The sequence below is a fragment of the Phocoena phocoena genome, chromosome 7 (genome assembly GCF_963924675.1).
Source record: "Phocoena phocoena chromosome 7, mPhoPho1.1, whole genome shotgun sequence".
NCBI classification, from domain to species: Eukaryota; Metazoa; Chordata; class Mammalia; order Artiodactyla; family Phocoenidae; genus Phocoena; species Phocoena phocoena.
In genome coordinates, this window is record NC_089225.1 from 88,435,452 (window position 1) to 88,451,334 (window position 15,883).

The 15,883-nt window shown below is 40.0% G+C and overlaps 1 protein-coding gene across 3 annotated transcripts in view; it reads left to right on the top strand.

Moving 5' to 3' along the window:
* UNC80 (unc-80 homolog, NALCN channel complex subunit) overlaps positions 1–15,883 on the top strand; it is a 238,039-nt gene that overhangs the window by 208,144 nt on the left and 14,012 nt on the right. For all 3 annotated transcript variants that reach the window (XM_065880023.1, XM_065880022.1, XM_065880024.1), the window contains 8 exons: positions 171–371; positions 2,524–2,647; positions 3,603–3,728; positions 4,970–5,093; positions 5,835–6,041; positions 9,657–9,841; positions 10,441–10,606; positions 11,965–12,144. In XM_065880023.1, coding sequence (XP_065736095.1) covers positions 171–371; positions 2,524–2,647; positions 3,603–3,728; positions 4,970–5,093; positions 5,835–6,041; positions 9,657–9,841; positions 10,441–10,606; positions 11,965–12,144 — 1,313 coding nt within the window. The remainder of the gene's footprint in view (positions 1–170; positions 372–2,523; positions 2,648–3,602; positions 3,729–4,969; positions 5,094–5,834; positions 6,042–9,656; positions 9,842–10,440; positions 10,607–11,964; positions 12,145–15,883) is intronic.

The window sequence follows — 15,883 nt, forward strand, 5'->3', positions numbered from 1 at the left end:
GATTTGGTTCTTAAAACGTTTATGTACAAGTTATGAGATAATGTGCCAGAACGTTCACAGTTTAGGTAGTCAGTGTGCTGGAAGGAGGGTGATTAGCATGGTGCTGTGTGGGGAAATTCTCATGGTGGCTTTCTAAGCTTATTCTTTAAAAACAAAACAAAACATTTTAGGTTGGCAGAAATTGCACACTCCCTTCTGAAGTTGGCACCATACGACACCCAGACAATGGAGAGCCGTGGGCTTCGACGCTACATCATGGAGATGCTCCCTATCACCGACTGGACAGCCGAGGCAGTGAGGCCGGCCCTTATCCTCATTTTAAAGAGATTGGATAGGATGTTCAACAAAATTCATAAGATGCCTACTTTGAGGTGAGGAGGCCTCCTAGTCAGCTGTTGGTATTACAAGCTTCAAGCTGCAAGTTTGTCATTTTTGAAGGTGGTGGATCAATCCGCATTTGAATGAATGGCTCAAAAGTGTTCGGTTGGTTATATGTGCAGAGCTAATCAGGTATACGAAAGCATAAGTAGCAGGGTCTATATTTTGAGGAAATAAGATATTCTTCAAAAAACTATATTTATCTTGAAAAATCTATTCATTTCTTAGCTATCAGGTTCCTTATCTGACACACATAAGAAATTCAATGTGTATCCTTCAATTCCTTTTAAAGTAAGGCAAGCTATGCTTTATGAATTAAACAACTAAGGAGAGAAGAAAAATTAGCTTGATGTTCAAAAATGTGTATTTAACATAGTATTTTAGGTACCAGTTTATAGAAATGCCAAGCTTTACAATAATCAGCGAAGCAGCAGCTAAAGAGCTCTCAGGGTTGATAACAAATACCTAATTTTCACCTTTTCACCTAATTCAGGTGGTACTAAGTCAATGTTATTGCCACTTGCCCTCCACTCAGTGGCCTGAAATATCAGTGGGTAGCCTTTCTGTGAGCAGATGCCTCCGAACCAGGCTACCTGGAGTTCTGAGCCCAGTTTGGAAACCTATAGCCACAGTGAGAAGATACATCAATTGATAAATGCTAATAAACCCACTAGTTTGGAAATTTCCACTTTGGGTTAGTGAGACCATTTTCTGTCCTGTTAAACTAAACCCCAGATCAATGCAACTCTTGCCCAAGAATCTGTAGCATTTACTGTTCAATTTGTCAGAACTGTTCCAGGTTTTATCCTGTGCTCTTTTCATTTATGCAGCCATCAGAAGCTGTTGAATTTATTAAAAAGAAATTGAAAGATTTTATTCTAATAATGGACAGTTTGATCCTATATTCTTTTCTACCGTGATGATGGATGCCTATATGTTATTTCAAGGTTATTTATTTTAGTAGCATAGAAATGAGTATCCTTAAAGCACTCCTATTTTCTTTAGTGGTCCCAGTGGAACATCTGTGCCTATTGGCAAATGGCCAGTCTTATAAATCTCACAAGGGTGTGTTAAAATAACGTTTCTTCTAAAGATGTTAACATCTCCATAGGCTAACTCATTTATCATATAACTAAACCCATTATAAAGAACAGCAGTTTCCTAAAAGTAGACGTCTGGATAAATTCATAGACTTGATTAATTGTAGGCAATTTTCTTGGTGTGCATACTGTGAATTTGGGGTTGCCTTGGATTTAATTTCTTCAGGTGATCTCAGTTCAACAAGAGAAATGTTGACTGAACCTAACCTGTAGGTTACTTGAGCATCAGGAATGTATGCATCATGTATGAACGTTTCCATTTTGTCATTGTAGAGATTTCAATTTGGTAGGCAATATAAGCTTAGAAATTATTTCCAGGAAATAGCACTGATCTCAGTAAAGCCCAACTTGTTTATTTAGGGGGCCACAGAAACGACTCTTCAGTACTGAGACAATTACAGACCAGATTGTTTTCTATTACAGAAAATCTCATATTCATCTAATTGGGTTATGTATACCACCATTTATACTACCATAGAATGTAGCCCCAAAATATCATTTTTTAGGAGGCAAAGAAAGAACACTTTTTAAATAGACTGTTTTCCTCTAATGCCATCTTTTTGGCAAGAGTTAAGCCATATAAATCTAATTAGTTGCAGTCTGGTATAAAAGCTGATGAGGTCAACTGTAGCCTGATAAAAAAACATTTCAGAAACACAACCTATAGTCAAATTAGTTCTACTGGGAGTAATGACTCCTATGATGGGTTTCCTAAAATGGTAGTCTCATACCCTCTCTCATAGTTAAAACCAGGAAACTTGAAATGCCACCCATTCATCATCTCTGTTTTTTTCTTCAATAGATTTTGTCTCATTAGTCGAGTGGGGCAGGAGTGCCTCTGCTACGTTTTCAGTATCCTCTTCCCTTCCTAATGTGCTCTGTACTTTTGGAACAACGTGGGTAAACTTCCTCCCCTCTGAAGCATTTTGTTGTCTCAGACACCCATCCTGTCGTAGATGGCGTCAGAATCACTGTCTCATTCACGCGTTTCAGACAGTCTCCAGAAGGGAGCCACGCTGCTAATGGCTCCTATATTGTATTCCAGGCGACAGGTTGAGTGGGAGCCTGCCAGCAATTTGATTGAAGGGGTTTGTTTGACACTTCAGAGGCAGCCAATCATATCCTTCCTGCCTCACCTTAGGTCACTGATCAATGTCTGTGTCAATCTGGTGAGTAGCCAAGTGGCAATCTTATGAAACTTTACAAAATTTAACTCTGCTATTGATTTCTCTGAATTGAAGATTTACAGGTCAACCTATCTACCTACACACCTACCCATGAAAACAGACGGCTCAGGTGACACTGAAAATAGTGAGGTACATTTCAAGGTAGTGTGTGGGGAGATCAAGGGGCCCGTCCCTCTACAGATGGGATTTTGGTGTGCTGCTTCCCACGCACTACTTTGACAATTGACCTCTTCAAGTTGCGCTGAGAGTTGAGGGCTGCCAGTTGGAGAGTGGGGTGGCGGGAGACTGCACAATTGGCTGGAAGTTGAAGTAGTCTGGGGTGGGGGAGATTAAAATGCAAAGAGGATTTTTTTTTCTTTCTTAGTGAAAAATCACATTATGGGTTGGCCAGTCTAGGATTTACATGAAAACAAAAAATTTTTTATCAGTTATGTAATATCTAGAGTCTGGTCCTGACAAGGTTTTGTTCAATGTGGAAACCATGGTAGAGCATTTCATTGAATAGAATCTGCTGCTTACCTAGTTGAGCAATGAATCTGTAGCTGGAATGCCTAGCACAAGTAGAGCTCTTGCCATCATCATCGTTGTCAGTATTTGCTCCATCAAAGAATGTTGATTGCATTCCTTTGAGTCCACAAGTAAGTATGTCCAGTCTCCTGCTTAGAACAATTTTGGGTTCATCTCTCATTATTTACATAGTTAGTTATAAGCAACATTCTACAAAACCTTGGCTGAATCCCGTGTAATCGTTTGATCTGACTCCAGACATTACATGCCTTCAAAAGAAGGCAACACGAACAGATTGAAAGTAACATGCCCAACCTTCAAATTTTTTATCATTATCATTATTTTTATTATTACTGACTGAGACTCCCTTACTACAGTTGCATGAAATTGCAATAGTCAAGGCTGGTCATGTGCTCTGTTTGTATTTCAGGTGATGGGAGTGGTAGGACCCTCCAGTGTTGCTGATGGATTACCCCTTCTTCATCTCAGCCCTTATCTCTCACCACCTCTGCCCTTCAGCACAGCTGTTGTCCGGCTTGTAGCATTGCAGATACAGGTGTGACTGCCTTACCTGTTTGTCACGCTCATTACGTTGCTGGTTGAGGCACCTGATCATGGTGTTCTCTTTTATTTTTCTGCAAAGGCTGGGCAAAATCTGTGAAACAGAAGTGTAAACATCTCCAGACTTTTACAGTTTTGGAGCTTCAGCCCTGAGCTTGGTCCTAAAGTTGTGCTTCTGTAATTCTTCTTGAGATCTCAAAAATAGCAGAGTCATTTAGTCCTGCCACAACCTCAGGAGACGCTTCTGTCGTTTAAAACGTGTGTCGGTAACTTAGGAAAATAATGGTTCACAGATAACCAGCTCACAATTGTTAATTAAAAGAGGCAGTAATGTTCAAAGTCTGGTTTTAAATTATTTGCAGAAAGAATTGCAGTAAAAAAAAATTCAAATATTATTACTAGACTTTGAATATCTTAATTTTCTTTGCTGATTGTGGGCTGAATATTGCGGGTGCTTTTTTAAATCATTTTTCTCCCACTTCTTTTATTTCCTAAAATTAAAATAATCATTCCCAAAGCAAAAAAGTATAGAATGCCAATTTCCCTGCCTATTTCTGTGCGTCACCTAACTTTAAAGAGTGATAAATCACCAGAAAGCTTTCTGACCGATGGGAAGTATAGAATGGCTGTAAACGGATAACCGACCCATCCATTATCTGACAACCAAGCTTGATGGTCCATCATCCAGAGAATGGTTAGATGATGGAAAAGAGATTAAGCAAGCGCTGTGGCTACCAGCAAGAAGGGAAATAAAGACATCCCTAAAGTGACACATTTTGACAACACGTATACAGAGATCATTTATTTCTTTTTATATTGTCTGTTGCTTTCTGGCTTGAAGAAGGTCTTATACAGGGGAGAGGATTTTTAAATAACTCCCCAGTGGAGCAGGTGGCAAGTTCTCCTTTTCTTTGGTCGCTAAAATATTTATTGGTGGACACATGGATAAAATGAATGGGGAAGTGCGGTTGTTTTTGTACCAGACTATAAGTGTCATGATTTTTCATTTGATATTCAAGATGTTGCTGTTTTTTAGGCATATAGCTCTCAATTATGTCAAACAAGTGGTAAAGTATCGGTTTGGGGTGAATCTTGTATGCTGCATGATGACAGTTGAACTCCTAGTTTGCAGGTGCAGTCATCAGGGAGTCCCCGTCTCCTCCACGCTGTGTAAAAGCAAACAGACTGAATGGGTGAGGGGGTCCATTAATCTTTTTTTCTATTATTGCTGCACAGGCTTTAAAAGAAGATTTTCCTTTAAGCCATGTGATCTCCCCATTCACCAATCAAGAGCGAAGGGAGGGGATGCTTTTAAATCTGCTCATCCCATTTGTGCTCACAGTAGGATCTGGAAGCAAAGGTCTGATTAATTTAACTAAAGGAAATTTATCATTGTTGTTGTGTTTTCTTAAGTGTCAGGCTGTTATTTCTTCCTTTTCCCATGAAGGCCGTCATTGAAGTTGATCTGAATGATTTAAACAAGGGTATCTTAGGAAATAAGAGTTTTTCTTTCTTTTCAGTTTAGCTGCCCTTGGTCAAGACTGTCTCTGCTCCACTTAGAAGATATTTAAAAGCATTTCAGTACAGCAAAAATCAGGAGAGCATTGTTTCAATTAAGAAAATGGTATTAACTGAAGTACAGGATGATGTGAATTGACAGAGAATGGACTGGATAACCTACTGACACTAGGTTTAGTGTAAATCCTGCCACTGTCACTAAATTCCAATATGTTTTCATTACTCTTACTTCTTGGGGGATTTTTTTCTTTTAGGAAAAGTTTATCTCAAACATAAAGATAGTGCATTATGAGTATTTGAGCAGAAAAAAAAAAAAAAAACAGAAAGCAGATTGAAATGGTAAGCGGGAGATTTGGCTAGGAGCAGGGACCCTTGGGTGCTGACTACGGAGGAGACACCCAATACCAGGAGCGTTGCCTCTGTCCATAGGAGAAGCTGTTCTTGGTGGGGAAGGCACTTGAATTTCTAGGGTGTTCTAGTTTGCAATTGGAGAAAGAGCTGAATTTTTCTGTGTCTTATGTGGAAAGTCTACCTTGTGACTTGCTTTTCTTTCCACTTCCTCCTTACAAACTCTGCCCGGCAGATAGCCCATGGCTGGAGCAGCCTGAGGTGCAGCTGCTACTGCAGACAGTCATTAATGTGCTCCTGCCTCCACGGATCATCAGCACGTCCAGAAGCAAGAGCTTCATGTTGGAGAGCTCCCCCGCTCACTGCTCCACCCCCGGGGATGCAGGCAAAGACCTGCGCAGGGAAGGGCTGGCAGAGTCCACCAGCCAAGCAGCATACTTGGGTGGGTACTTCTCTCTAGATAGGTAGGTAGGTAGGTAGGTAGATAGATAGAGAAATAGAAAGATATAGATATATACACACATATGTATATGTATACATGTATATATGTATGTACATATGTACTTACTTAGTTATGTTCCACCTTGACTCAAAAAGTATTTTATTTTTTTTTACATCTTTATTGGAGTATAGTTGCTTTACAATGGTGTGTTAGTTTCTGCTTTATAACAAAGTGAATCAGCCATACATATACATATGTCCCCATATCTCCTCCCTCTTGCGTCTCCCTCCCTCCCACCCTCCCTATCCCACCCCTGTAGGTGGTCACAAAGCACCGAGCTGATGTCCCTGTGCTATGCGGCTGCTTCCCACTACCTATCTGTTTTACGTTTGGTAGTGTGTATATGTCCATGCCACTCTCTCGCTTTGTCACAGCTTACCCTTCCCCCTCCCCATGTCCTCAAGTCCATGCTCTACGAAAAGTATTTTAAAAGACCTCAATCCAGAAAGTATTTAGAGAAGCCACTTCAGCACGTACAAAGCATCACCCTTGACTTCTACCTTCCTATTACCCTATCCCTGCTGTGACTGGGTGGAGTACTAATAAGTATTCGACCATTCCATGTGACCCATGGAATACTAACAGCTACTCCTTGACTAGAATGAACTAAACTGGGGAGAAATGACCACTGTTGCCACAGCACTGAGACTAAGGAGTACTGGCAACAGAAAATCTCAAAAGGAGGAAGCTGAAAAAATCTTGCCTGACGTTTTTCAATTCACCAAAGCAGACCTTGGTGGGGAGTGTAAGATGAAACAGACACAATGGTAAAAACAGGTTCTTCAGGTCCTTGGAGTTTGGAGTGGGGGATGTTTGGACTGCATTACTGAGGAATGTATTTGAAAATGATGTGATTGACAATGAGAATGAAAAAGGAAAAAAAGAAACAAGGCTGCATGTGCATAGGACTTGCCCGTGTGGGGCATGGTTGCCAGAGACGTGAGGTTGTAGGGTTCAGATAAAATCTAGATTCTGGCACAGAGCCCTGCATGAGGTTTAGGACTGTACAGAGGATGGTGGGAAAAGAGGCCTTAGCATGTAAGACAGGGATAGGAGAAAACACTTAACGGGTAGCTATCTTCCGTTCTCTCCACTTTCTGCCTTTTCTTAAAAATTGAAGTATAGTTGATTTACAGTGTTGGGTTAGTTTCAAGTGTGTAGCAAAGTTATTCAATCATACATACATACATAACTTTTTTTTCAGATTCTTTTCCCTTATAGGTTATTACGAAATATTGAGTATAGTTCTTTGTGCTATACAGTAGGTCCTTCCTTGTTATCTATTTTATGTATAGTAATTTGTATAGGTTAATCCCAAACTCCTAATTCATCCCTCCCCCCTTCCCCTCTGGTAACCATAAGTTTGTTTTCTATGTCTTTGGGTCTATCTGTTTTGTATATAAGTTTATTTGTATCATTTTTTTAGGTTCCACACATATAAGTGATATCATATGGTATTTGTCTTTCTCTGACTTACTTCACTTAGTATGATAATCTCTAGGTCCATCCATGCTGCAGCAAATGGCATTATTTCATTCTCTTTATGGCTGAGTAATATTCCATTGTATAAATATATCTCATCTTTACTCATTCATCTGTTGATGGACATTTAGGCTGCTTCTATGTCTTGGCTATTGTAAATAGTGCTGCTATGAACATTGGGGTGCATGTATCTTTTTGAATTATGGTTTTTTCCAGATGTATGTCCAGTAGTGGGATTGCAGGATCATATGGTAGCTCTATTTTTAGTTTTTTAAGGAAGCTCTGTACTGTTCTCCATAGTGGCTATACCAGCTAACATTCCCACCAACAATGTAGGAGGGTTCCTTTTTTTCCACACCCTCTCCAGCATTTATTTGTAGACTTTTTGATGATAGCCATTCCAACTGGTGTGGGGTGACACCTCGTAGTTTTGATTTGCATTTCGCTAATTAGCGATGTTGAGCATCTTTTCATGTACATTTTGGTCATCTGTATGTCTTCTTTGGAGAAATGTCTATTTAGATCTTCTGCCCATTTTTTGATGGGGTGTTTTGTGGTTTTTTTTTTCTATTTTCTGCTTTTTTAATGAAGGTGAATCCTTTGGTTACTTGGCCAGGCTACTGGACCTCTATTTTAAATTTATTTTTACCTTTATTCTGAGCATTTAGTGTGCACTAACGAGTGTTTTCTATACTTTACATTATCATCACTTTGAATCCTCACAACAACTCCAAGAAGTACATATCCTCACTTTAGGAGGGAAGAGGCTAAGCCCCAGAAAGGTTGAATAACTTACCTAAAGTCACACTGTCAATAAGTAGCAGAGCCAAATTTCGGGTCGAATCCATCCAGCACCAGAATCCCTGAGCCCTTTGCTATCCTGTTTGTGTGTTGGGCTGTTGCTGGTGAAGGTGGAAAGCAGAAAGGCAGAAGCCCAAAGAAGGCCAACAGGCACATAACAGGTAGAAATGTCACCAGGATCAGGGTAGGGTTAGAGGAGTGTTGCTTTTTGTTCATATGTTTCTTATGATGAGGGAGAGGAATAGAGGTGAGTAGATGTGGAAGGAAGAATCTTACATCTCTCTCTGTGTTATATGACCTGGTTTTCCCCTGGAAGTGCCCTAAATAGATGGTAAAGGTGTAGGTGACTCCTGAGGGCTTTAGGGAATTGGGTTTCTATGTGTCTTCTAGATGCTGAGATGGGCCTTAAGACGTGATGAAGAAGGCCCAGGTTTCCTTGACTGCCCCATGGGAGACCCTGTGGGGAGAGCCGGGTGGTAGAGGAAGCCCTCACCATAATCTCTGACGTTTTTACAATATTCTGGTTTGTCCTGACACACTGTTTGGGAAATCTGCTTCCTGAAAATAAATTTTAAAATGTAGATTGTGACAAGGCTGCCAGAATCTGGAAGAAAAGAGATATTGTTAAAGAAATCCAATACGGTTTAGCAAGAGACATCGTGAAAGGTGGAGGAGGGAATATAGTGTTTTCTTTTCTGGAAGGATTTACTGGTTACTCTGGGGAAGAGTTTCGGATGGAATCAGGAAGGGAGTAGGAAGGGGAAGGACTACTTTTTTAAACTTTATGCATTTCTGTACGGTCTTGATTTTGCTTTTATTAGCAAGAATATATTATCTCTGAGCTTAAAAGAAAAATATTTTAAAACACCCATGTTTTAGTTTCAGATGTGAGTAATACGCTGGTATTACCATGAAGCCACTATGACAAAACTCTTAGAAGTATTAGCCACACATCATGTTTATACCACATTTCCCTTTCAATTCTGTGAAGAGCTTTGGTTTGTATTTTCCAAAATAGTATTTAAATGCACTTGAGAAAGATATGTGTGTTCTCTTAATCAGAATCAAAGCATGTTTACCGTAGAAATTTCTGTCTTGATGTCAGAACACTGTCACTCAGGAGTACGCTCAAGTCTTTGGAAACATAGAGAGAGTTTAGACATTTAGAAATTAGATACGTAAAAAGGCTGTGGATGTGGGCAGCTGGATGTGGGCAGGGTTCCTCCGAAGCACAAGTCTGCAGGCTCACTTGTGTCTTTTCCTGGTGTGAAGCGCTGAAGGTGATTCTCGTCTGCTTTGAGAGGCAGCTCGGCAGCCAGTGGTACTGGCTGAGCCTCCAGGTGAAGGAGATGGCCCTGAGGAAGGTCGGCGGCCTGGCCCTGTGGGACTTCCTCGACTTCATCGTGCGGACCCGCATCCCCATCTTCGTGCTCTTGCGCCCTTTCATCCAGTGCAAGGTGTGCTTCTCCTCCAGGAAGTGACAAGCCCCGTGAATGTGCTGCTTTCCAGAGCAGGGCAGGATGACAGCAGCAGTCTCGGGGCATGTGCTATATAGCTAGTCAGGAGGACGTGTTAATACCATGCTTGACGAGAAATCAGCCCAAAGAGGTATCCCAGAGGATAAAATTTCATGTTAGGAGTACCTTCACAGTAAGAGCTTAATTAACGTCAGTGAAACTTTGCCCTCTCCCCATTTACCAACCCCTCAAGAAACAAAGGTTGACCGGATAAAAAGATCTGAAGGATGGTCTCTTGTCTTCAGGGGCATGACTGAGATCTGATTTTAAATAAACATGGGAAAAATGAGATAGTTAAAGCATGTTTTTCCTCTGAGACCCTCAGTATTCATCTACTCTTTTATTCTTTTCATGCCTCGATTTACGGGCACTGTGATTCAAAGCAACATATCGATTAAGCACTTCCTAAGCACTGTTCTAAGAACTTTGTATGCGTTACCTTATTTAAGCTTCACCACCAGCTATGAAATAGATACAATAATTAGCTCATTTTACAGATGAGAAAATTGAGGACCTGAGAATCTATGCCTTCCTTTCAGCTTCTGGCCCAACCAGCAGAGAACCACGAAGAGCTTTCTGCCCGACAACATATCGCTGACCAGCTGGAACGGCGTTTCATTCCACGCCCTCTGTGTAAGAGCTCCCTCATTGCTGAGTTCAACAGTGAGCTAAAAATTCTAAAAGAGGCAGTTCACAGTGGATCAGGTAAGTATGCAAGGGGTATTTTCAATTTGTTTTACTCATGGAACTTACAACCTACAAAGAATGCCTCTTTTTCCAGGTCGCTGCTCTTTTTGGAGCCAAGTATGCATTAGCCATTTCGGTACAACTGGTAGATTTGACCCTGTGATCCTTGTCAACAACAAAACAAATCAAGGGGGATATCATAAGAGTTTAATTGTATTCCTTTTCTGAATATTTTATTTTCAATCTTTATTTCAGTAGTTCGGCTTTTTCTTGAATATTTAGCTGGGGGGGGGAACCTATTTAAATTCTTACCTTCATTTCCGTTTTGAAAAGGAGGAGGGAACTCACATTCATTGAGCGTCTGTTATATGATAGATTATTTCATAGCTGTTATTTAATCCACACAAATACCTGCAAGATGCATAACTGAAAGTCTTCTTATAGAATGAAGAAACTGAGACTCAATAGAGATTAAATAACTTACACACAAAGACAGTGACACCAGTGAGGGGACTTAAAACTGGGTCTGTATGATTGATGATAAAATTCACAAATTGGAGGGAGAGAGGGTTGAATAAAAACCGGCAGGCTAGTTTACATTATTCAAAAGATTTTCTTTGGGAATGCATTGTTTACTTATATAATTATATTAATTACAGGTCACCAAGGAAGGAAAATAAATCATTATCTGCCATTAGAGGGCAGTCATTACCCATAAGTAGAAGACTATCATCCATGTGGCTTTTTTTTCCTTTCTAAAACTTTTAGTGTTGTTCTCAATGTATTAAAGACCAAAAAACTGACAAATACAATCTTGGTGAAATCTACTCAGGGCCATTCAAATGTTCTGCTTTATAATAAAATAATATAACATAGAACCAAGGGGGCGTTTTATATATTGTAATCTCCAGAAAAGGGGAATAAGATCACAGTTTTAATTATGTATTCTAATTTTGATTGTAAGGTTCCTTTCAGACAATGTATTTATTACTTCTATATGCTTGGGTCAGGTAACGTACATTTCTCAGTGAAAAAATGAATTTGCATTCTGCCAGCCTTGGAAAATAAAACTGAAAAACAATGACAGAGGGAGCAACATCAAAACATTTTATGTTGTTAGAGATATTCTGCTCCCCCAAGAAAATTATTCAATTATAAGTACATCAGTGGCCAATTCTCTTTTTTTTTTTTTTTTTTCTTCCCACCATTTTCAGTTCCATTTGCTACTTTGTCCTAAAGATCATCTATCTGGGACATACTATTTGAATGACCTTTCCTTAAAAAAATATAAGTTGTCTGGGAGGAGCTTGAAGCTAGCATTTGTTTTCTTTCAAGATCCTCACCATGGATTTTCTTTGGTCTCTCAACCCCGCTAGCCTACCAAGGGAAGACATCCATCAGCACCGTGGGTACCTCCACCTCTGCTTACCGTCTGAGCCTGGCCACCATGTCACGCTCCAACACAGGCACCGGCACAGTCTGGGAGCAGGACAGTGAGCCGTCCCAGCAGGCTTCACAGGACACCCTGAGTCGAACTGATGAGGAAGATGAGGAAAGTAGGTCACCCTGCAGAATCTGGGGTGGTGGGAGGTGGGAGGTCATGTGTGACACAGCTTGGCCATGTGCATGAGGCTTGGGAAGGATTTCTACCTTCCTGGTCGTTTTTACAAAAAGGATTTAAAATGGAATTGTGACTGATCCCATGACTTCTAATGCCTGCTTTTGTATAAATTCCTTGATATCCTTGGTCATTTGGTAGGAGTTCAGGCAAAAAGTAAATCTTTTTTTTTTTTTTTACATCTTTATTGGAGTATAATTGCTTTACAATGGTGTGTTACTTTCTGCTTTATAACAAAGTGAATCAGTTATACATATACATATGTCCCCATATCTATTCCCTCTTGCGTCTCCCTCTCTCCCACCCTACCTATCCCACCCCTCCAGGCGTTCACAAAGCACCGAGCTGATCTCCCTGAGCTATGCGGCTGCTTCCCACTAGGTACCTGCCTTACGTTTGGTAGTGTATATATGTCCATGCCTCTCTCTCGCTTTGTCACAGCTCACACTTCCCCCTCTCAGTATCCTCAAGTCCATTCTCTAGTAGGTCTGTGTCTTTATTCCTGTCTTACAAAAAGTAAATCTTTAGTGACCCCTAAGTTTTCTTTGAGCTTATGTATTCCACCTTTTCACTAACTCATTTAAATTGTGGTTAAGTAATGAAGGGGAGCGTTTATTCCCCTTTCTCCTGGCCATCTTGCTTAGAAGGTCAGTCAGTACTTACATGACCCGATTGGGCAAGGAAAAGTGAGCACTGCATATGCTTATGACTCAGAAAAGACCAGCCAGCTATATTATCTAGAGTGTAAAGCAGCAGACTGTCTCGAGGGCATACAACCCAATTTGAGTTAAGAGTGTCCCCAGTAACTGAGGCAGCCAGGAGCTTCTAAAGATTTGGTGAAATGAGGGAAAATCCAGTTAAGAACACGCTTCCATATATATGCATAATAGTTTTTAAAAGTAAAAGGTGAAAGGTTTCATAAATACCCCTGTCATTTAATGTTTTTTTAACTGTATCAATTATTTTCCAGTTGTGTTTCAAAGACACTCTGATACAACATTTAGAGCAAAGTGTACTGTCAGTGCCTTATGAAAACAAAATCTAGATCTTCACTCAGAGCCCCTCTGTACCAAACAACAACAAAAAGCCGCACTCTGGGACTTCCCTGGTGGCGCAGTGGTTAAGAATCCGCCTGCCAATGCAGGGGACACAGGTTCGAGTCCAGGTCGGGGAAAATCCCACATGCCGTGGAGCAACTAAGCCCGTGTGCCACAACAGCTGAGCCTGTGCTCTAGAGCCCGCGAGCCACAACTACCGAGCCTACGTGCTGCAACTACCGAACCCCGTGTGCCTAGAGCCTGTGCTCTGCAACAAGAGAAGCCACTGCAAGGAGAAGCCCGCACACTGCAACAAAAGTAGCCCCTGCTCACCGCAACCAGAAAAAACCCGTGTGCAGCAATGAAGACCCAACGCAGCCAAAAATAAATAATTTTTTTTAAAAAGATGCACTCTGAACTAAATTAAATAGAGTTGAGGTTAGAATTTTAATTAAGATGAATGAAAGTATTTTAATACCCTACTACAGTTGGATGTGTAGGAGAAGGAAAGAAATAACTTCTTTGTCAAAGCACGCATCAGTGGACTTCCCTGGTGGTGCAGTGGTTAAGAATCTGCCTGCCAGTGCAGGGGACACAGGTTCGAGCCCTGGTCCTGGAAGATCCCACATGCCGCCTAGCAACTAAGCCCATGTGCCACAACTACTGAGCCTGCACTCTAGAGCCCGCGAGCCACAACTACTGAGCCCGAGTGCCACAACTACTAAAGCCCACACGCCTAGAGCCTGTGCTCTGCAACAGGAGAAGCCACCCGATGAGAAGCCTGCGAATCACAACAAAGAGTAGCCCCCGCTCGCCGCAACTAGAGAAAAGCTGGTGCGCAGCAACAAAGACCCAGAGCAGCCAAAATTAAAATTTAATTAATTAAAAAAAGTTTTTTTAAAAAGCACACATCAGTAATATTTCCAGATTTAGTTTCAGGGTTAAGTAAATAACAAAGTGATGATCACACTGTTCTGCACCAGACCTACAGACGTATTTGTTTTGAAATCATTGCTCATGGAAATAATCCTAAAATTATAATTAGGGAAATCATGAAAGACCTTGACCAAAAAAAAAAAAGAGAGAGATAAGGATCAGCAGTTCGAATATTCAATATAAGTCCTAGTAATAGTCCAGAACTTAAAGTAATATCTATTTTTCTTTAATGGTTGACGTAGTCTCTCCCAGAAAAATTTTAAATATGGCAAACGATAACAACCTCTATTTAATAAAGCTAAATATATTTTGCAAGTAACATTATGAATTAGAGGATGACCAAGCCAGTAGGAAGGAAGTAGAGAAGAAAAGTAGAGAAGACATAAACAGAGATAGCAATGACCAAAGGCCAACACTCATACACTTACAAGTATGCAAGTTTTTGCTAATATCTCTGCTCTCAAACGTCACAACCATCCAATGACAACAGGGTTGCTAACACACAATGTGGTGTGATTGTGATGTGGGTGTGTATTAATTTATAAGGTGGGGTATGAAAGCTAGAGGGTTGACACCTTTGAATTAAACATTTTTTCCATTCAATCATCAAACCTGTATTAGGACCTAGCAGGAACAAGATGAGCAATAAGAAAGTATGAGAAAGATATAGTCTCTGCTCTCTAAAATCTTAGATATAGTCTTGTAGAGGAGATGACAGACATTTTTGATAAAGAACACTTAACAAAAGTGTAAATGAGGGACTTCCCTGGTGGTCCAGTAGTTAAGACTTCGCCTTCCAATGCAGGGGATGTGGGTTCAATCCCTGGTCGGGGAGCTAAGATCCCACATGCCTCACGGCCAAAAAAACCAAAACATAAAACAGACGCAATATTGTAACAGATTCAGTAAAGACTTTAGAAATGATCCACATCAAAAAAGTCTTTAAAAAAAAAAAAAGAGTGAATGACACAGCACATGATTAATCACCAAACAAATATTGAAGGAGTAAGTGTTAAGTGATATATGAGTTTGGATAAGAGAGAAAAAAGTCAATGGAATTTCAGAAAGGTCTTAGTAGAAATAGCTCAATCTACCCTACCACATTTTTTTCATGTTTTTAGGACATATTTGATTATTCTCTTCTCTATGAACACATCTAAAAAGGAAATACCATTCTATAACAAGAATCAACTTCAAGTCAGTTATATAGCAAATTAAAATTTTTAGCACTTTTCGTATTCGCCTCTTTGGTTTGAAATAAATTTCACTAGAAATATGACCACTTGGGATATTTTAAATAAATGATGTCAGACAACCTTACATGGTAGCATAAGTTCACCAAGATTCTATGTCAGTCAAGATGTGTTTTCTGTTCAGTTACAAACAATATTTGCTCACTGAGAATGAGGTCTCCTTGTCACAAATTATTGTGCTAAAGTTAATTTTCATATGGATTTGAATACATTAATTTCAGCTTCTATGGAGAAAGCAAGACTGCTTCAAACTTTAAATTTAGGTTAAAATAAGCACTTGTTTCTGAACTTTATAGGTTTTTAAATATTTTTCCAAAAAATACCTGAAATAGTCTTTCCCTCAGCAGTCTAAAAATCATGAAATGTATTGAATGTAGTGTTTGAATTTCAAAAATGCTTGATTTGTTCAATAACAAAGTCCCTTACTGAACTATTTCTGGAATGTTTAAAA